At 50.8% G+C, this 19606-nt stretch overlaps 7 protein-coding genes across 7 annotated transcripts; 4 read left to right on the forward strand and 3 right to left on the reverse strand.

Moving 5' to 3' along the window:
• Nucleotides 1-34: 34 nt before the first annotated feature.
• Nucleotides 35-2237, reverse strand: KVR01_004286 (uncharacterized protein; the record flags this gene model as incomplete). The annotated part of the gene is made up of 11 exons (XM_044786570.1): nucleotides 35-232; nucleotides 346-624; nucleotides 705-787; nucleotides 840-890; nucleotides 951-1075; nucleotides 1145-1228; nucleotides 1290-1493; nucleotides 1574-1680; nucleotides 1740-1855; nucleotides 1905-2027; nucleotides 2081-2237. The coding sequence occupies 11 exons, from the start codon at nucleotides 2235-2237 to the stop codon at nucleotides 35-37; spliced, it is 1527 nt and encodes a 508-aa protein (XP_044646450.1).
• Nucleotides 2238-3738: 1501 nt separating this feature from the next.
• KVR01_004215 (uncharacterized protein) lies at nucleotides 3739-5623 on the forward strand (the record flags this gene model as incomplete). Its single annotated transcript, XM_044794952.1, has 3 exons — nucleotides 3739-4319; nucleotides 4441-5105; nucleotides 5163-5623. The coding sequence occupies 3 exons, from the start codon at nucleotides 3739-3741 to the stop codon at nucleotides 5621-5623; spliced, it is 1707 nt and encodes a 568-aa protein (XP_044646379.1).
• Nucleotides 5624-8032: 2409 nt separating this feature from the next.
• KVR01_004442 (uncharacterized protein) lies at nucleotides 8033-9145 on the forward strand (the record flags this gene model as incomplete). The annotated part of the gene is made up of 4 exons (XM_044783837.1): nucleotides 8033-8095; nucleotides 8240-8620; nucleotides 8670-8879; nucleotides 8921-9145. The coding sequence occupies 4 exons, from the start codon at nucleotides 8033-8035 to the stop codon at nucleotides 9143-9145; spliced, it is 879 nt and encodes a 292-aa protein (XP_044646606.1).
• A 3616-nt stretch (nucleotides 9146-12761) lies between these two features.
• On the forward strand, nucleotides 12762-13603 carry KVR01_004731 (uncharacterized protein). The gene has a single exon (XM_044793495.1). The coding sequence runs from the start codon at nucleotides 12877-12879 to the stop codon at nucleotides 13240-13242; it is 366 nt and encodes a 121-aa protein (XP_044646895.1). The 5' UTR covers nucleotides 12762-12876; the 3' UTR covers nucleotides 13243-13603.
• A 1134-nt stretch (nucleotides 13604-14737) lies between these two features.
• Nucleotides 14738-15553, reverse strand: KVR01_004399 (uncharacterized protein). Its single transcript, XM_044786819.1, has 2 exons — nucleotides 15050-15553; nucleotides 14738-14990 (listed from the first exon to the last, which is right to left on the reverse strand). Exons 1-2 carry the CDS (start codon nucleotides 15503-15505, stop codon nucleotides 14874-14876), a joined length of 573 nt encoding a protein of 190 aa, XP_044646563.1. The 5' UTR covers nucleotides 15506-15553; the 3' UTR covers nucleotides 14738-14873.
• Nucleotides 15554-16591: 1038 nt separating this feature from the next.
• Nucleotides 16592-17522, reverse strand: KVR01_004027 (uncharacterized protein; the record flags this gene model as incomplete). Its single annotated transcript, XM_044781234.1, has 1 exon — nucleotides 16592-17522. Exon 1 carries the CDS (start codon nucleotides 17411-17413, stop codon nucleotides 16592-16594), a length of 822 nt encoding a protein of 273 aa, XP_044646191.1. The 5' UTR covers nucleotides 17414-17522.
• Nucleotides 17523-18182: 660 nt separating this feature from the next.
• Nucleotides 18183-19586, forward strand: KVR01_004050 (uncharacterized protein; the record flags this gene model as incomplete). Its single annotated transcript, XM_044791082.1, has 1 exon — nucleotides 18183-19586. The coding sequence occupies one exon, from the start codon at nucleotides 18183-18185 to the stop codon at nucleotides 19584-19586; it is 1404 nt and encodes a 467-aa protein (XP_044646214.1).
• Nucleotides 19587-19606: the final 20 nt, after the last annotated feature.

Consider the following 19606-nt stretch of genomic DNA (forward strand, 5'->3'; position numbering starts at 1 on the left):
CCCTCAAACGACCTCAAAGATGAATCTACCACTCCTAGACACCCTTGGAGCCACCCCGCGACTGCATCTTTAGATCCCGATTGTGGAAATGCCGCATAACGAGCGCGGTCGCCGCCGCCGCGGCGCCGAACCCGGCCGTGACGTAGTTGCCCGTGACGATGTACGGCTGCAGGTTGGCCGGGAAGGTGAAGATGGGGACCCAGGCGGTGAAGACGTAGGCGAACGCGTTCATCTGGGATGCGGTGTGGAGTCAGTCAGTCAGTCAGTTTACGCATCACTGCGAGACTCGTGCGTAGTAACTAGCACAGATACGATATATGGTGGGGGGGGGGGGACAGGACAAACCAGTGCAGATGTGTACGCCCGCTTCTCCGGGTCATCCCGGGTCGTCTCGTTCACCCACGTCCAGGTTATGCCCGCGCATGTTCCGGACAGCGCGGTCAGGTAGTAGAGGGCCCAGCGGGTTGCGATATTGGCCGGGTGCACGGGGGTGGCGGCCAGGGCGGCGGGGAAGATGATGGCCATGGCGCTGGCGAAGACCATCCCCGGCCACCTGGCCGCGCCCGGGAGGCTGTCTGAGACCCATGAGTTGATCAGGGTGCAGACTATGGTTATGAGGTTGATCTGCTGGTGTGTGAGCTTGGTGTCCGTCGGTAGCTACCCTGCCTGGGTACCTAAGTAGGTACAACATGGACATGACTTACACCAAGAGGGATGATGTTGATCTCGGCTACTGAAAACACAGCTGGCTTCCCCGGGACGTTGTAGCTCTTGACCCAGAAGATCACTGTTGGTTGTTAATTCTGATGTCGCTGTGGTGAGAAAAGGGTACTGCTTACTAGATCCTCCGGACTGGCCTGTCTGGGCTGAGAAGGCAAAGAAAATGGGGACTTCGAGCTGTCAGTACCAAGCGACTGGTATCCTGCCGAGCCGCCGTTGGAGTTGCTCACATAGATAGACAGGCCACGTTGTGTGCCATCTTTTGATATCCTGCCACTTGAACAGCCCAGTCAGGAACTTGCGCTCAGTTGGCATCCTCGAGCGCGCAAGTTGAATCTCATCCTCGCTAAATATCCTGGTGCAAGAGAAAAGCTCAGGCCAGATGTGCTTTTACTTCTATAATTAGGTAGTAGGAAAAACGAACCAATTCGCCTTGGCCCTAGAAGGCAACTGTGGCATCGCGAAAGCCGTCCATATAGCGCAGGGAAGCGAGACAAAGCCGCAGACACTATTGTAATGGTATCAGAAAACAACGTCCGGCGCAGTAAATAGAGCCCTTTCGCACGTACATGTACATCCACCGCCATCCGGCAAGTCCGTTGGAGCCATCCAGGCCGGCGTGCACTGCCGCCATGAGGAAGCCCGAGAAGAAGGGGCCGACAGAGGTGAAGATCTGGATCAGGCTGTTGCGGCGCGCCAGCTCGTGGGGCTTGTGGTAGCTCGAGCACACGTACATGACGGCCGGGAAGTGGCCGGCTTCGAAGAGGCCTACGCTTCAAGGGTGTCAGATAATGAGAAAGAGCCAAAAGGGGGCGGGGGGGGGGGCAAGGGGGGGACAACAAGCGGTTCTTACAAGAAGCGAAAGACGTAGAGCTGGTTCACACTCTTGACACCGGCATGGGCGAATGTGAAGACCGTCCAGGCAAACTCCAGGAATGCGATGTACAGAGGGGCGTTGACCTGCTGCGTGTCAACACTCTGAACACAGGGCTAACCGGGTGGACGATAAACTAGCTTACTCGTGTGAGGAGCAGGTTCGATGGGATCTGTCCAAAGACATATGCCGCGCTCCATATCGCGGTGGCGTAGTTGAGCTCTTTGCCGTACAAGGAGAGATCCTCCTTCATGCCGCTGTCTGGAGGAAGTCTTAGCGATAGTCTTTGAGTGTGAATGTCATGACGTACTGAATGCATTGGTAATGTTGACTTGGTCGAGGTAACGACACATCACACCCAGTGCGGAAGCGGAGATCAGTGTCAGGTCTAGCTTGGTGAGGAATCGGGCTTCATCGCTTGGTACGTCGAGCGCTGACCCTGTTAGTAAGCTGTCGTCCTCCATTTCCTGATGTTTGGGTGCTCACTGGACCAGAAAAATGACTTCCACGTCTTCTTTGGCTCTGCGTACGGCTGCCCGTTTATTTCTGCACTCGGCGATCTACCAGAGCCCGGCAGGTCAGTACCCTTGCTCTCGGCGACGACAACCCCATTTTTTGAGTCTTTTTCCTGATACTGTGACATCTCGGCAGGACGAGGCCTGTGCGGATAGATAGATGGGTATCAACGATACTACGCAAATTCATTCCATGTACAAGTAAGTACATATGTAGGAATTGACTCGATCTTATCTTTCTCCTATAGAATGATTAAATCTCCCCTCGTTGTGCACCGGCAAATATCAGACCCATTAGGATGGTTGTCGCCTTGGGCGGGTCCCATGGCGACATTAGGAATGTACCTACCTAGGTAGTGTGCTCGAAGGAAAAGGTGCGCGACAGCTCTGCCTTAGATTACTTACTCTGCTTGTTCACAGTGATAACAGGCACGCATATCTAAAAGTCACTGGCGAGTCCAATCACCATTGTGCGAGAACTGCAGCTAAGGTGTAGCCGGCAACTGGCGCACGAAAGGTGGTGGAATCCCCCAATTCCGCAGACGCCACTGCTGAGGCGTTCTACGAGTGAGTAAATCAGCTCGGTTATGGCGTGATCCCAGCCCGACGCACACAATTATTACATGCTTGATTCCTTGATGCATTGACTATGGTTGCCAACTGCGAACATCTCTCGCCACCAAACCACCGGCCTGCGACTGTCCTGCATTCTGGATTCGTGATCTTCCATCAATGGGAATTCCCTAGAAACTCCATCCTCCTCACCCAGCCACAAAGAATTCCCGGGGAGGGGGGATGGGCCATCGGGAGCAAGCGGACTGCGAAGCCACATCTCGAGTTGCTTTCTCCTGAAATCTACGGTGCAATCGTTTTTAGGAGTGTGACGCTGCATGAATGTGCCAACTACCTCACCCTAGGAATTGTCAGGGACGACCACGGCCGGTGTCTCGAATTAGGGAATCCTGAGTTTCCTCTAGACACTTCGAGTATGTATCCCTGGAATACCAAGTATCTTCAATGTTGACAGCACAGGTTTACATGGAGATACTGGCGGCAAAGTCTCCAACTTCTTGTCAATGACTCTGGCCAGGGTATTGTGTAAAAGTATTTGTATGGACGAGTGGTCGGCTGAAAGAGAAAATTTTAGAGGTTTACATATGTACCTAGGTAGTCAAGAAAGCCAGACAAGACATGCGTATTCCTAATTAAAGCCATTAGATCGAGGATCTATTCACGGAACCGGCGGCTCGCAAAGACGTACCGTATCTATTGGCCGTGTCTGGGCCCATGCAGATCGACCTCGCAGAGCCGCGTGATCAAGGCGTCGGCGAGCGGGCTGAAACATACGTACCTATCTTGAGGATCATCGGATGGCCGTACTTAAGTTGGATCCTCACATGAGGATTCAAATGAAAAGGTTCAAACCGGTGAGACGCCGTGGGAGTTTCTTCCTTGGTTCTTGTCACGGCGTACGAGCATATCAGGAATCAAACTGAGCGGCCAGGGTAGGATACTTGTCTGACTGTGCTGACATAAACACTCTTCGTGATCCCCTGCTTGTTGCCTGGGGTCCAGGCCCCAGTCTCCGCCAACAGGCTGCCGCATTCCGATCCGCGGGCTTTCTCCAAAATGACTGCATCACATCTGGGGAAAGGCAACACAAAGATGCGTCACTTCATCAAGAGCCGTGTCTTCCCTCGTCGTTTCGGCCACAGAAACGGTGATGGCTCTGGCTCTCGGGCAAAAGAACCGACAGCCAACCCCCAGACCAGCCTGCAGCCAAGCGAGCATTCTGGGGCTGATGCCGGAGGCGAGGTCACAGAGTCTTCCACTAGCAACCCCCACGAGTCACACACTCATGATCATGGCAAATCCTCTCAGTCGCTGTCCGGTATGCAGGAAACGGTGCCGAACCCCGCAAGTCATCAGCACGGCCTGCAGCTAACCTTCGAGGGGCTCCCACCTGAAATCCGCCTGAGGATCTTCGAGTTTGGGCTCGGCATAGAGGACCTGCGTGCAGCAGTACGTGCCTCGCCGTCTCTACACCGACAGTACCTGGACGCTGACCGCAGGCGGATGCTACAAACCGCTCTTGATACATCCCTAGGGCCTGCTTTCATTGCTATGTGGGCTGTCCACGCTACTAGCAATTCAAATGTCGACTTATTAAGGCCGTCCATCGAGATAGAGAGTGAAAGAATCGTTAAGTTGTATGTCCTCTAAGTGCCATATGTCATCTAAGTGGATCCTGAGGCTGTGTTATTAGCTGCTGTTTAACTTTAACATCATCATATCATTGGCAAGCTAATTCCTGCTTACTGCTTAATTCAGCATGACAAAGTTCCTAGATCTTCAAAGGTCATGGGCTCAAGGAGCGTTGCTCAGTGAACACTTTCGCGAGAGCGATCTCGTGGAAATGAGCAGATACTATTTGTCGACAGTGAAGCCGGTGGTTGCCTATTTCTCCGACCTTTTTCTTGGCAACCTTTGCCAACAATTGGATCAAGGGCCCGAGAGCATCCTTTCTTCATCTTCCGCATTCGACTCGTCCTCTGACAACACGGATGGTGATTCCACGAACTCTTGGCAGACACCCTATAAATATGGAGAGCACGTGGATGGTTGCGCACCACAAGATGAAGCTACTCTTGACGCGGGCCGCGAAGTATACCTCCAAAGACCCCCGAGCAGTTCTGAAGCCGTTCGTATAGTCCGGGCACTTTACCACGTTCAGATGTGGTGCAACATCTTCGGCTACGGCGCGGACCCAGATAAAGAGCCTGCGTCTGTTCCCCCGGAAGAGGTACCATGCATGTTCCATGAGACTTTTGAGCCGTGGGAGGTCGAGGAAATGTTATGTATCTTCCAGCACATGAAAAGCGTGATCAACGATCTTTTTCACGAAATGAGAGACGATCTGTTACGTTATGACGAGCAGCACAGAGGAGAGATCCCCTTTTTCACATCTCACTGCATGGATATTCGAGATTATGATGGTGAGCGTTATATCCTCAGCATTTGAACCGCTTGGTCTGACAAGATCCAAATTGTAGTTCACATACAGTGTTTCATACAGAGTACAGTCTCCAGGGGCCTACCGTACTTTCTCAAATTTCTCGCGATACCAGAAGGCGACCGAGATGCCCGGCTCAGACCGGTGGTAGACAACGTCGGTAGATGGCTTCTCAAGGAGATGTTAGTATCATCAACCTCCTTTAACTTCGAGCGGCGCGATCTACATCCCTCTCCGAACGATGTGCGCGAAAAAGAGCAGGTGCCTCTGCTATTCCTGGGTGACTCCTTCGACACCAAGCTGGGACCTCCTTTTGGCTGGTGCCTGATGTGGAGGGGGACCTATAGTAACAGATATGGCGATGATATCCCGGACAAATTAAGACATTGGGGCTATGTATTCTGGGATAGGGAGCGGGTAATTGGTAGCACAGCTAGGCGGCTTTTGCTGCATACCTGGAGAGACCAGCATTGGGAAGATCCAAGAAATTTTCCCTTTTGACATCTGGGCAGCAACAAAATAAGCAGTCTGTATTACTATCGTTTGGTGGAGTCACCAAAAATAGATTGTCATTGTCAAGTCAGAGTGCAAATAGCAAGGATGAGGTCGATCCTGTGAATACCAAGACCCACATAACACATACACTCTACCGGTTATAATGACAAAATTGACACTTGAAGCGGCCGTCCATGATTAGCAGGGACCGTCAGCAGCCAATTAAAAGCCAAGAATTCACCAATTGGCAGTTACATGGCATCTAGCCTGGAAAGTTTTGAGGCAGGTGTTGAGGTGTTGGGAGTGGTGTCTCGGGAAATTCAATACCTGATCAGGGAATGCCTATTTGGGAAGGCTTCTCTCCAAGCCCCTCTAAGCTACAGGAAGCCTCAATGCACAAAGCCGGTCCAATACCGTGTTACCGGGGATCTGGCATCCTTCGGAATCTCGTGTGCATCAGGCTGAGGCACGCGCAGCAGAGGACCAATGCAATGATACGTGTGGTTTCGCTTCTATTCCGTATACGTCTGAGGACATACATGGCGCCTTCGTACGGTGGTAAGCACTCAAGACCCAGCGCTTAGAAAGAATACAATGTCGATACCAATGGTTATAATATAATAGGTGCTTGTGGCCTCAGCCTTGCGATATACAGATAAGGCTAAGGGGTACCGTCTTGACGACTTCTTATATTTGTTTTTCTTATATTAATATATTAAGTTATGATGTAAGCGTAAGTCCGTGTGCACTCTGTTTAGCACACCCATCTAAAAGATAACCCATGTGCCGCAGAAGATATTAGATGATATAGATATTTGTCGAAAATATCATCCACATCCAACCAGTTCCACCATGAATATCGACGTAATTCAGATTGGTGGCCGGATGACTGGAATGAACGCTGACTAGTATGTCGCTAAGCATGGGAAGAGGGCCAGGGGACAGAAATTTGTGAATTTTCGAAGGGATCCCAAAAAGAAAAAAGCATCTACTAAATCATTACAGTATAATGGTTTTGGCTCACAGTGCTCCCCACAACTTTGAAAATTTCCGCTCACGATTTGATGCAATTCCAAATAATGACATGAATTTCAATTGGTGTACCTAGGTACCTATGTAGGCACTGCCTCAAACCAAAACGCCATCATCGCTGTGGCCCTCCCCTGCCTTAGGCACTGGCTCAAACCAAAGTGCCATACTCACTGTGGCGAAGATGCCGGTGCTTCCCTGACCTCATCAGCACTGATTGTCGGATTGGGATTGTCTGGGTGTGTACGACGTCTGTTACCGTGGCGACCCCTGCGCAGAGTGTCCCCCGGGCACATCACCGGCTTAGTGAGATCAAGGAGCGTTCCGACGCCGCTGCAGGTCTCACAGTCCACCCAATCCGCTTTGACATAATCGTAATAGGGGTTTGTTCCCAGGCAGAACCCACAAAGCGACACTTTGTAAAGAATTTTTGCGTTTTCGTTGATGCTTCCGCGACAAGTCGTGCATTTGCGAGCGAGTGGCATATCGTTCGGAAGGTCGAAGAGTGTTTGTGGGGATAAGGTTATTGCCGAACAATGTTGATGAATTTGTGTTCTTAGCGAGGTGTGCTTCGGATTTGAGGTTTTCTCTGCTCCCTGTTAGTTTCTTTTGCTTTGTTGATGCTTGATTTCTGTGGGCCGTTTCTCTTGGTGTTCTGCTCTTGGAGATGTCGTTCGAACTGTTCCAGGGCGGGACAAAAAGGCCATATTTATAGGTTCCAAAGATACATGTGAAGTCACTTTGAGGTCCAAGTCATTGAAGCCCTGATGCCCTGTGATTCTCATGTGGCAAGACCGTCAAGTCCATGTTCTGATTCAAAAGTCCAAAATGGGGTCTCAACATGTTGGTCACACCCATGTCTTTCTAAATCCTGGTCTCCCATATAGACAATGCCAGCTGACAACTTGGGACTCGTAGTCAGTGACTAGAAGAACCAGAGCGCATTCGAATATTCATGGGATGACGAAGACAAGTTGATGATGTGAACTCTTCTGGACTTGATTAATGTGACTGTAGCTTCTAGGTAATAGATTGCAGGTCAGCTGATAGATGCTTAATTAGCTTACGAGTAACTGTCTATTCTTGGCGGAACTACATATGTAGTGAATGCCAAATAGAAATACGACATTGGTTGATGTTGCTTTACATTACATGGCCTCTTGTGACTTCTGCAGTAGGCTTCTGACGTGGCATAAGTACACTGATGGAGTCCAGCCATGCATTAACACAATTCAGGGTTGTGTTACTTCTAATCCTTGGTGACTAAGTGTTGATGCATCACCGGCCCAGGAAACCCTTATGATGCACAGGACCCAGAGGTTAGAAAGGTAGCATCACCATGGTGGAGGCCGGTGAGAACGGAGTGATCAGCTTCAATTTATTTACATGGGAGGGATAGGTGATTGCGACTTCAAGATCGCTCAGATCAGCCGAGTTAAGAGCAAGGGCGTAAGCGAAAAGAAGGCCGCGCCCTAGTAGCGAGGCAAGGCTGGCTGTCCTTCCCAAAAGACTTGCGTCAAAGGGTAATTCGATCGGTCCGTCTCGAGCGGCACCTTAAATCCACTTGATTGAACATCTCAATACTCACATCAGTACATCAACCACGCATTCGAATCCGTCTGGCTCGTGGAGAACGTCACCCACATCGTGCACAAGGCCTGGCCCATGAGCGCAACACGCCCCACCGGCGCCTACGAGCCCCAGTTCCAGGTGATGCGGAACCTGCTCGACATTGTGCGCGAGGCAGCGACAGTGCCAGGAGGGCGTGGCAGCGCCAACTCGAACGCCCAGGGCCGGATCATCGGGCTGAGCCACGACGCCCGCGTGCCCGAGCGCCGCGTGCCGCTCGAGGCCACCCGGCCCAGCGGCTACACTGGCACCGAGGCCAAGTGGGTGTGCGAGCGACTGCTCGACGAGACACTGAACCACCACCCAGGGCTCTTCCGCGCCATGGTCGTGCGCCCGGGCCAGATCGTGGGCTCCTCGGCGAGCGGCTACTGGAAACCCCCCCCCCCCCGTCGAGCACTTTGCCTTCCTGGCCAAGTCGGCCCAGAGCCTGCGCACGTGGCCCCACCTCGCCGGCACCCAGCAGTGGATCCCCGTCGACCTTCACGCCGCCGCCGCGGCCGAGCTCGTGCTGAACCCCCACGCCTTGTATCCTGTCTACCACCTCGACAACCCGGGTGGCCAGCTCTGGGAGAGAATGTCGCCCGTGCTGTGCTGCGCCCTGGGCGTCCGCCGTCCAACGTCGTGCCGTGCCAGAGCTGAATCAAGCGAGTTCGCACGTCGCCGCTCGCTGAGGCGGACAGTCCGGCGGGGCGGCAGGCCATGGCCGGGTTCTTGGGCGCTCGCTTTGAGCGCAGGTCGTGCGGTGGCCTGATGCTCGACGTCGAGAGGGCCAAGGAACACAGCGTGACCATGGCCGGCGTGGGGCCCGTCAGTCCTGAGTTGGCTATTAGGTATATAGTTGAGTGGAGGAAGATGGGTTTCTTGAATTAGTGGCCCTCATAAAATGAGACTTTAAGAAAGTACCTGTTTGTTTCTCAGCCGTGGCAGATTCATCTTTCTTGTCTTAGTTTTATGGAGAAAATATGGAAATTCACAATTCGACACAGCCCGAGTTACACACACTTTGTGTCGATGTAAAGAATTATTTATATGATTATCAGAGTTTTAATGAGAGCATAATGATTGCAGCAGCAGTAAGAAGGGCTTTTATGCTACTGCTGCTACTGTTGTAGATTGGTGTTGTTGGTTGGTGTTATTGTCATCTTTATTCTCATCAATATAGTTCTTATAGTCATCCTTATTACTGCTATGTTACTATATAGATAGAGGAGAAGAGTCTATAAACCTATGCTAGACTAGTATATAAATAAAGAACCTACTTAATATAATATTATACTAACTTAGCTACTTATATATCTAAATAAAACTCTTAGGAAGGTAAGATTATATATTTATAAGGTAAGCCCCCCTCCTATAACTACTATATAATCTAAGAAGTAGTAAATTATATATAGAGAGTTATAATTTTGCTATAAATACACCTAAGCTTAAATAGCACATGCGCTTCGGTAAAGAATGTTAGGGAAAGTCTTCATTGATTTTTCGGATGTAAATCCTATCTCTCCTAACGCTATTGTTCAAATGTTGTTAATCAGTAAAACGTTGCGAGGATTGTGCCTTTCTAATAGGAATCGGCCAACCTATCATCACAAATTATAGGTCTGCTGCCTCTGCTCACTGTTACATACCACTAGGAGAAAGTAAGTGGGTTAACTTAGTAGGCTTGTGACCGCTTTAGTCGCGGTATACAATCCACAGCGCTGCAAGGCCGCTTTTGCAATGTTCAAAATAGGTTACATTAATAAAATGAGATCCGCACACCTTATATGAATATAATCCCGAAGACGGAGATTCTGTAAGGCGGACTGAAGGTTGGGGCTATCCGTAGGAACTCGGGCCTGGGATTGTTCCTAGGGAACGGTGCAGCCATACGGATGTCCAAGCTACAAGCCTAGGACAATATATGCGCATGGAGCAACATGTTTGGGTAATGTGTGCACAATATCTATCATACGCTACTGGCGTTTTAGTTGTCGCCGAGGGATAGACATGGATTAGCCACACATTCTCACCCCCTCTCACTCTGATGTAACGATATTCAAGCGTTGTGTCGTGCGATAGATCCAATACCAGGAGTGCGTGGCAAGTCGCGTTCGTTTCGCCACGGTATTTTCGCCATGGGGAGTTGTTTCGCTGTGGCAAGCCATTTCACTGTGCCTAAATCACAGATGACTCTATCTTTATATACGGAAGCGGGCGGATAAAAAGAAGTATGTCCCCCGCCTGTATTTGTCTCTCTTCTTCCCTCTTCAATTGATCTATTATATCTAGCCTATAAGGCTACGTTACTTAATAATAGACTATATTTAAGAGATTGGATATTCATACTAGAAGAAACGGGTGGTATACTAGTATAAGTATGCCACCTATACACTAACCTTAATTTATACTCATTTACGATATACAACAATAGTATATAGAAATGAAACCACTAATTCTGGGACATTAATCTGCCCCTGGGTGTAACCGTTGCCTACACTCATGAAGCCCCGATCCGGTAGGTGGATTCTCGTTCGGGTGGTGGCTGTGCTTCCTATATCCACCAACAGGTCGACCGACCACTTCAGGCTTGTTGGCGCTGGGCCGAGACCTATTGTTGTGACCTGCTTGGCCCCACATACGAGTCCAATCCTACCGGCTGCAGCCTGACTACTTAAGTACTTAGGCACTTAAGTACTTGAGGAGCCAACAGACCTACTTCAACCTTGCTCCGTCACGCTCACCCTCCAACAATTGCCAACATCTTTCTCCGATACATTCTCAGCAACGAAAGGGCCAGCATACCATGGAACCGGACCCAAGATATGTTACCGTAGCGCCTCCGGCACATATTGACACGTGCCGTGTGAACCAAGTTCTGGACACAGACCATCAGCACGCCTTCACTACGGCACTGTTGAACATCCTACGAACCGAAGTGGCAGAGACCACACTGGCCCAGATCGTTGATGGGCTTCCCCTTGAGCATGTTGCATTCAACCTATCGGCTCACAGATACACAATTCATGACCCAGTGGCAACTCATACAGAACTGTGCCCTGGTGCCCTAGAGAAGACACAGGCTTTCCGTCAGGCATTCGACCCAGCTTTGATGGTCCTGCGAACCGATGTATGCCGTCTAGTGGAGTCCTCCCATGCCGCACCATATATCAAGCTTACAATCATCTGATGGATAGATACTGGAACGCTACCAAATTGTTCCTGCCGATTCCTGGGCAGCCGGACTTGTGTTGGTCGAGCTTGTAGCTGTCGCTGTCCATGCAATTGCGGTAGAGCTTGTCAAGCTTGACTCCCACGGTCCACACGAGAAGGAAACCCCATGTCCCGCCAAAGATCCTTATTCCGACGATGAGGATTATGTTCGCCGTCGCTTCCCCCCTTGGCCAACAAGCTTCGCAGTGGCCTCGTACACGGCCGTGGAGCAATACCCGGATGGTGTTGCTGATCTCGCCGGCTACTGGGCGGAGTGTCTCATTTTTGGCGGGGTGGTGTTATTCGGCAGAGGTGAAAGCGGCACAGGGGTAAGGCTGATTCCATGCGCACACATGTGCATGCTCCTAGGCGCCGAACAAACCGACAAGAACAGGCTGGCTAACATACTTCTTCCGCGCGAAACCTGGAGTATGATGGGGTGTGGTTTCATTCACGTCACAGAGATGTCACGGAGCGGATATACGCACTCACCGATGACCAGATAGCGACCCTGGTCCGCTTCTTGCAAAGCGAGGCGCCAGACCCGCATCCCCATGAGATGTCTGAATGCCCTCTCCCAATATTTGGTGACAGCAACAATCGTCGGCGTGTTGACCCTGAGATTGCCATGCCCGAGCAGAACGTGTTTAGGGATCGATGGGAACGGAAGCAAAGGTTCAAGAACTACCTTGATTACAAGAGTCACAGGAACTGTTCTAGGAGCAAATTGGACTACCCGGAGAAGACGTTTTAATCGGAATACGCGTTTATACACTATGTAAATAGCGTTTCCATCACGGGCCTCACAATTTCGTATGCATTACTTGGCGCATTCCGCACGCATTGAAGCTGCAAAAGGCTTGTCATCCGGAGAACTCACATCATATGCACACAGTTACACTCTGCCTTGGTTCATCAAAGAAGCTAGCTGAAGGACATGATAACTCCAAGAGTTCCCACTTACCCGCAAACTTGATCACCGTCAGCAATGCAGATGTCATTACAATTTGCCAATACCTGTCTCCAGTTTGCAACTTGAATCAAGCGTGGATCAACCCTATCCAACCCGTCTCCGTCCTTTCACCAGATATAATACACTAGTCCGGGCTGAGAGCCCTGAGTACGCATCGCCGCCAATCGCGTGAGCTCACCCAGGAGGGCACTAAACCACTGCTGGCTCACAAAGACCGACCAGCTGACCCCTGCGGCTGAGATATGCCGCACCTCGGAGATGGCGCAGCCACGGCGGCCACCTAAGCTATAAGAACCCGCTGCGGCCCAGAGGTCTTAGATCGCGCCTCAAACTGACCTTCCCTTGTCAAACAGGTCACTTCGGACCAGACCATTTCACTTATACCAAGCCTCAAGACAGCGACAGCACCCATCAAAGTCCGCAAGCCAAAGTCTCGATGATGGATCCCAAGTCAACTCCTACCACCACCACCGAGGCGGAGAACAACCCAGCGGCAGCGGCCCCGAAGAGATCCCTCTACCAGCGCTACAAGGACGCCAAGACGGGCCGCAACAAGCCGCCCGTCTCGGACGAGGAGCTGAAAAAGTACACGGGCATGACGCGCGGCGAGCTGAGCGACTGGGCGCGCGACCGGCCCCACGTCGCCGGGAACCAGCTCGCCGGCAGCATCACGGTCGGGCCCGTGTCTGGGTTCGGGGGCATGGCTGCTGGCGAGGGATTCGGCGGGTGGGGCCCTGGTGCTGCTGCGGAGATGAAGTTTCCGCCTCAGAAGGGACAGAAGAACGAGAAGGAAGTTGATTAAGGGTTTACAGGGGCTGTGGGATTGAGGACCTGTTCATTGGTCGGCGTTGGACTTCAGGTGGACAGCCTCAAGGTCATTCAGTGGAGAAGAGATACTGAAGAGGGTCCACTTCTTCGGCGTCTCAAAATAGCACATGATGAATGCGGGCCGTACTGCGCCATACCGCCTTTACCAACAAGATTCTTCCTGGAAAGACTGTTGGCATGTTTCCACAATGGCCAACTTGTGCAGTAGCAGACGTCTATTTTCAGTTGGGATCTCCGCTATGAGTGGAGTAGTCATCAGGATAATGTTGACGTGGCTCTCGCTTTGGGGTTGACTGTAGCCTAATGTCGCTGTGTCGGCTGTATAATTGCAGGCAGAAGACCGCTTCCAACCTCTTGAGGGATGTTTCGAGGGACATGTACGGTGCCTCAGTCGTGGCCATCGCCCGGTTGGCCTTCACGTATCAGACTTTATTTTCTACATATGTCAGACATCACGATTTCCACTCGAACTACATTTCTACCTATAAATGGATTGCATGGTGTCTATGCAAGGCCCTGGCCACTACTGGACCGATAATGATGCAGCAGGCTGCATTGAGCATGTGCATCAACTCGGGCCTACATACCACAGCGAAGAACCGGTCTGCCACGCTTGGTTGGCGATATGTATTTCTTATTTTCCCAAGGACGTGGACATTCCAGGAAACCCCTCGTTCACGGGATATTCCTCTAAGAGAGAGTTGCATCCCGGCGCACAAAGTGAGCCCGGCAGCCAGATCCCGGCTATCGTTACTTGTGCGCGTCACGAGACTGTGCAAGTTAGGGCTCTTGGCTCGAACGCCCAAACGGTCTCTCAAAGGAGACGATATATCTTATGGGTAGAGGTGAGTAAAGGAGGTCTCATGGTTTAACCAATGAATTGCCGCGGCCTGTTGAGCTAACTCGGCAACCTGAAGGCCAGAGCCCCAAGAGAAGACACTCCTCATGGATGGAACGAATTGATGAATGAAGTGTGCGGACGGCTCGAAAGAGCTCATGGCACATCATCCCAAAGTGGATTGGGTCATCCGAAAATATACTTCATCCTTGCTGTCGGCCTGAAATGGATGCCATTTGTATGGGACCCGTCCAATCAAAGTCCACCTCTGCGGATTATCGATCATGCACAGAACCAAAGTTGGGCCATTCACCAATTTGTTGCCCCGGTACAGCTCCAGCAGCAGAACGTGACAGCCGAACTACCAGGTGGTGCTACATCGACGGTCTTGGTTAAGCAGGACCATGTCAGAACGGATTCACGCGGAGGGCTTTACATAGATAGTAGTCATGCTTACTCCCTCGATTGGTGGACTGGACAACAGAACGTGCCTACACACTTGAAGTCACTCTTGTTACTTGAATCACTGATTACACAGATCAAGGCGGAAAGTCATTCAGATTAAAATCCCGCCCACTGGCCTGGCTAAGTGATCAACAGGCGGTCAGGAGTAGTGATGAATGCCATTGCGTGTCATCAGCTGGTGCAACGTTTGAGGCCTTGGACCAGGCGGATTAATGTAAACCAACTAGTAGAAAATATGTCATTTGATAGTAGAATACATGCAGCCATAAATGGTAACGAAAATGATCACACTGTTGATGTAATTATTCGTCATCTGGCAACGGGTCGAAGCCTTCATCCGATCCGTGCTCCATTATACGATGGCTTTGGCGGTCGATAAATGAGTCCAGTACAGCTTCGCATTGGTCACAGTGAGAAGGCTGGTTTGATAGTTAGTAAGAAAGCTTAAAGTAGAACCAAGTATGAGGAATGCACGTACTCTTTGGTGAATCGAAAGTGGGGTGTAGCTCCTCTCCTCACAGACAATAACGAAAATACCCGTTTTCCCGTGACCAAATGCCTCCAAAGTCGTGTCTTCACTAGTACTGAATGATAGAATTTCATCCTTTAGAGCATCCCACCCCTCTGGAGGGTCCATAGGGAGGTCTTCTTCAAGACGGACCTCCTTCTGCGCATATACCATGTTGTAGGCCCAGGCTACATAGCCAAATTTGCTTTGATCATTGTCTGTTCTTGCTGGAATAAACAGCCTTGTCCTTGAGTTATTTCCACTGAGTCTTGAACGCAAAAGTGTTGAGAACTCGTCTGGATCTTCCTCGTAGAAGGGTGGGTAGCCTTTGGTGTCGTGGCAGCCATTGTTATACAAGAATCTGTCGAGAACTCGAATGTGTACCTTAAGGCCACGGATGATAGCAACAACAGGGCCTTCACCCATTGTGCTTTATGATTTGTGTGTTGTAGGTGCTGCGGCTGGAGGGTTGCAGAAGGATGATTTAAGATATTGTGTCGGAAACAGCACATCATCGCTTGAATACCTTCTCGTGTTTCCAGGCAACAATGCTGTTGGTTGTAGTTAGTGACCAACAGGCAGGCAGCTACAAGGTGCCTGTAGCAATGCCCCGAGAAGGCATGCCATTAGCAGGCAGGTGGCTGTCTGTGACAAGCGAAGTGATGCCCCCCCCTGGCTAAATTCGCACGTACGCACGTGCCACATAAATCCATTCACTCCTTTTCTAAAGTGGTTTTCTTTTAATAACTCTTTTATTTTATAACTTAAAATTATATAAAAATTATATTTATAATTCTTATTTAAAGTTTAATAAGAATATAATTTTTAAATATTTATTTATTTAATATTTAAATTTAATTAATTTATATATATAAATCTTTAATAACTATAATTAAATCTTTATTAAAAATTATAAAATAAGTATTATTGAACTTCTTACTTTAAACTCTATAAAATTATATTTTTAAAATATTTAATTAATTAACTTTTAAAATTTATATAAATATTTAAAAACCTATTAAAATAAATATATAAAAATATAGCTTTATAGAGTTTTAAGTAAGGATTATAAATATATTTTCTATATAATTATAAGTTAAGAAATAAAAGAGTTATTAAAAAAAGACTAGTTTTAAAGGGAGTGAATGAATTTATGTGGCACGTGCGTACGTGCGAATTTAGCCAGGGGGGGGCATCACTTTGCTTGTCACAGACAGGGGTACCCGTGGGTCTCGGTTCTTTTCACCCAACTACCGCAGTAGGTGCCAGAACCCCACAGTTTACAAACATAACACTACACTAGACTTAACTCAATATATTTTTCTAGAATGAATTTATAACAAACTAAAGTGGATCATTTTCTTATTCCTATTAGATAGGATTAATAATAGTATGTTAAGAGATTCTATAGTTATTTCATTATAATATCTTAAAAGGTTTATATACCTTTCAAAGAAAATTATCATAAGATAAAAACATTATTTTTATAATTCTGATTCACAAACTCACACCTTATTGACATGAACTCTGAGCGCCCTCTACACCACCCCCCTCCCCTCCTCCTTGCTCTATCGCCACCCTGACCGCCTTCGCCTCTTCGAGGCACGCCTCCTTGCGATGCTGTTGCCAAGTAGGCCAGCCGTGGCGCCGCCAAACGTCCTGGAGCGCCGGGATAGGATTCCTCGTCATCGTGCTCTCCGAATCCAAGACCTCGTATTCGCTGCACGGCACCCAGCGCAGCGAGCGGTACTCGGCCTTGAGCACCTTGAAGAAGTCGGCGACAGGCCAGGCGGCGCCGTCGGCACGCCACTCGGCGTCGTCGTCGTCGTCGCAGTAGTCGTACGGGTCGTCCTCGATGCACCGGGGCCCGTCGCGCAGCCGGCCGGGACAGTCGGGCCAGTAGACGACGCCGAGCTCCGTGTCGATCAGGAAGACGTGGTGCTCGCTCATCGTCAGTCCCACGACGCTCTCGGGCACGTGCTCCATGATGGCGGGACCCTCGGTTATGGTGCGGAGCTCGTCGATGTCGCTGCCGCCCTCGCGAACCCAGCGGCCGGAGGTGCGCCAGTCTATCCAACGGCCCCCGGGGGTGACTTGCGGTATCTCGTTGTCGTCGAGATCCTGGCGGACGTAGGGCAGGTGCGAGAGCAGGCTCAGCACCTCGTCCGACTTGCCCAGGCTTCGTAGATCAGACGCCAGCGTCGGCCACCCTCCTGGCGGCGGGTGCACGACAGCCGACTCGGGGAGGTACATCTTGATCAAGAAGGCGTAGAAGTCGGTGACAGCGGCGACCGTGGCCTCCTGCGAGTACTCGACTTGGTCAAGCGTCCGCATCTCGTCTTCGTGTTGTAGTCTAGGATGCCAGCGGGGTCTCGGGACTTGTATAGAGCTGTATTTGCTGACCACCTGGGCAAGAGTTGAGTCGACCGTGGTTGGGAAGAGAACTCTTGGGAAACTGAAAAGCGAGTGCAGAAAGACGGCAGGCTAGAAGAGGCCAAGAAACTATTGTGCCCCGCATTCTAGCTATTAGTTATTGCACCCACACTAACTAAACACACATCCTCCGCCTCATAATAACCCTTACCGTAGAAAATACGTAAGGTCTTGAGCGTTTACCACCGAATGAAGGCGCCATGTATGTCCCCGGACGTATGCGGAATAAAAGCGAAAACAGTTCCTCAGAAATGTAGGTGTTAGGTGAGTGGATAGCAATGGCTGAGTGGGCAGACGTTTGCCCCTGTTGATGTGGGGTCGCAGGATCCGTTGAGGCTCAGCCCAAAAGGTATATGGAGCGGTGCAGCCTCGGGCCACAGCCACATAAGGCATACTGCTTGTCAATCTTTCCAGTCATTTGCTATACATTGAAAACTCCCCAATGGCCTCCTCATTGTCGTCTCCTGCATCCAGAGCCCTCGTCTTAACCACACTCGGGCAACCGATCCGCTCTTTCGCCTCGACATCACAGCGCGCTCAAGCTCTGTCAGGGCGCTCAACACTGTGCTTGAGTTCAGCTCGGCCCACACATCACCCCAGAAGGACATGGGCTTACAATTACCCCTGCCCTCAACCGCTGTCTCGAACTCTCACGTCCAAGTCCCGTGTCATGATGAGTCACCTCGCCGCTGAGGACGGCCCTGATGCGCTCAGCCCTGATGCTGACGCTGGGGCCAAAGCTAACAATGCCGAGGGGGACGCCTTTGACTTCGAGTACGAGTTCGTAGAGGAGGTTGAACAGCTTGAAAGATATAAACCTGGAGGCTACCACCCCGTTACACTCAGCGACACGCTACACGAGGGCCGATATCGAATTATTAGCAAACTTGGCCACGGCACTTACTCAACCAGTTGGATGGCACGAGACCAAGGCAGGAACAAATACGTTGCGGTTAAGATATGCACTGCAGATAGCAGTGGCGCATCCCATGAGAGAGCAATACTCCGCTACCTACATCAGGTGCGAGTGGACTGTCAAGACGAGAGGGTCGTCATGGTCCCTACCCTACTAGACGAGTTCCATCTGGACGGTCCCAACGGCCGGCATGCTTGTATAGTTACTATGCCAACACGCATGAGCATCCCAGATACGCGCGAGACCTCGAGATGTTACGGGCTCTTTCATATCCCCACCGCCCGCGCTATCATAGCCCAGCTGATCCATGCCGTTGCCTTTTGCCACGAGAATGGTATTGTCCACGGCGACCTACACCTAAACAACATCATGTTCCGCTTCCCGCCTAGCATATATATCAATTCCCTCTCACAAGACGCGTTCTACGAGACGTTTGGCCAGCCCATGACCTATCCCGTCAAGCGCCTTGACGGCGCGCCTTTGCGGCCCGGCGTGCCCGAGCAGGTCATGCCAGGTGCCTGGCTCGGCTGTGCCAGCGAGAAAATCACACTTGCCGACTGCGCCATCTCCCTCGCCGACTTTGGCGAGGCATATATGGTCACGCCGCAGGGACAGCAGCAGGGACCACCAGAGTGCCACACCCCACAGCGCCTGCGGCCGCCCGAGGCCCGCTTCGCGCCTTCGGAGCTGGGTCCCGCGTCGGACGTCTGGACGCTCGCATGCGCCATCTTCGAGATCGCGGGTGCCCAGCCGTTGTTCTTCGGGTCCTTCTTCCTAACTGAGGACTCGGTGACGGAGGACTGGGTTGACGCGCTGGGCAGGCTCCCTGATGACTGGTGGGCTCGGTGGGACGCGCGGGCCGAGTCTTTCTCGGAGGATGGCGAGAGGCTGGACCATAGCGATGATGATGTGCGTGGGTCGATCGAGCACCGCTTTGAAAAGAGATCGCAGGCGCTGCGGCGCAAGGAAGGTACGGATGAGTGGGCTGCCGAGGAGACGACTGCGCTTTTGGGTATGCTTAAGGCCATGCTTAAGTATAAACCTGTTGAGAGAATATCTCTTGTGGAGGTTCTCGAGACGGAGTGGATGGTGAACTGGGGTATACCTGCGTTGGAGGAGGTGAAGAAGGCGCAGGTGGATGTGGTTAATTCTAAGTAATACTTGACTAAGCTTTAATA

Source organism: Diaporthe batatas, assembly GCF_019321695.1.
Source record: "Diaporthe batatas strain CRI 302-4 chromosome Unknown Contig00004, whole genome shotgun sequence".
Taxonomy (NCBI): domain Eukaryota; kingdom Fungi; phylum Ascomycota; class Sordariomycetes; order Diaporthales; family Diaporthaceae; genus Diaporthe; species Diaporthe batatas.

Coding starts and splice junctions, on each gene's coding strand:
- KVR01_004399 (XM_044786819.1), bottom strand. CDS start 15,505: ATGGGTGAAGGCCCTGTTGTTGCTATCATCCGTGGCCTTAAGGTACAC. Junction 14,991..15,049: donor CACTTTCGATTCACCAAAGA/GTACGTGCATTC, acceptor CTATCAAACCAG/CCTTCTCACTGTGACCAATG.
- KVR01_004731 (XM_044793495.1), top strand. CDS start 12,877: ATGATGGATCCCAAGTCAACTCCTACCACCACCACCGAGGCGGAGAAC.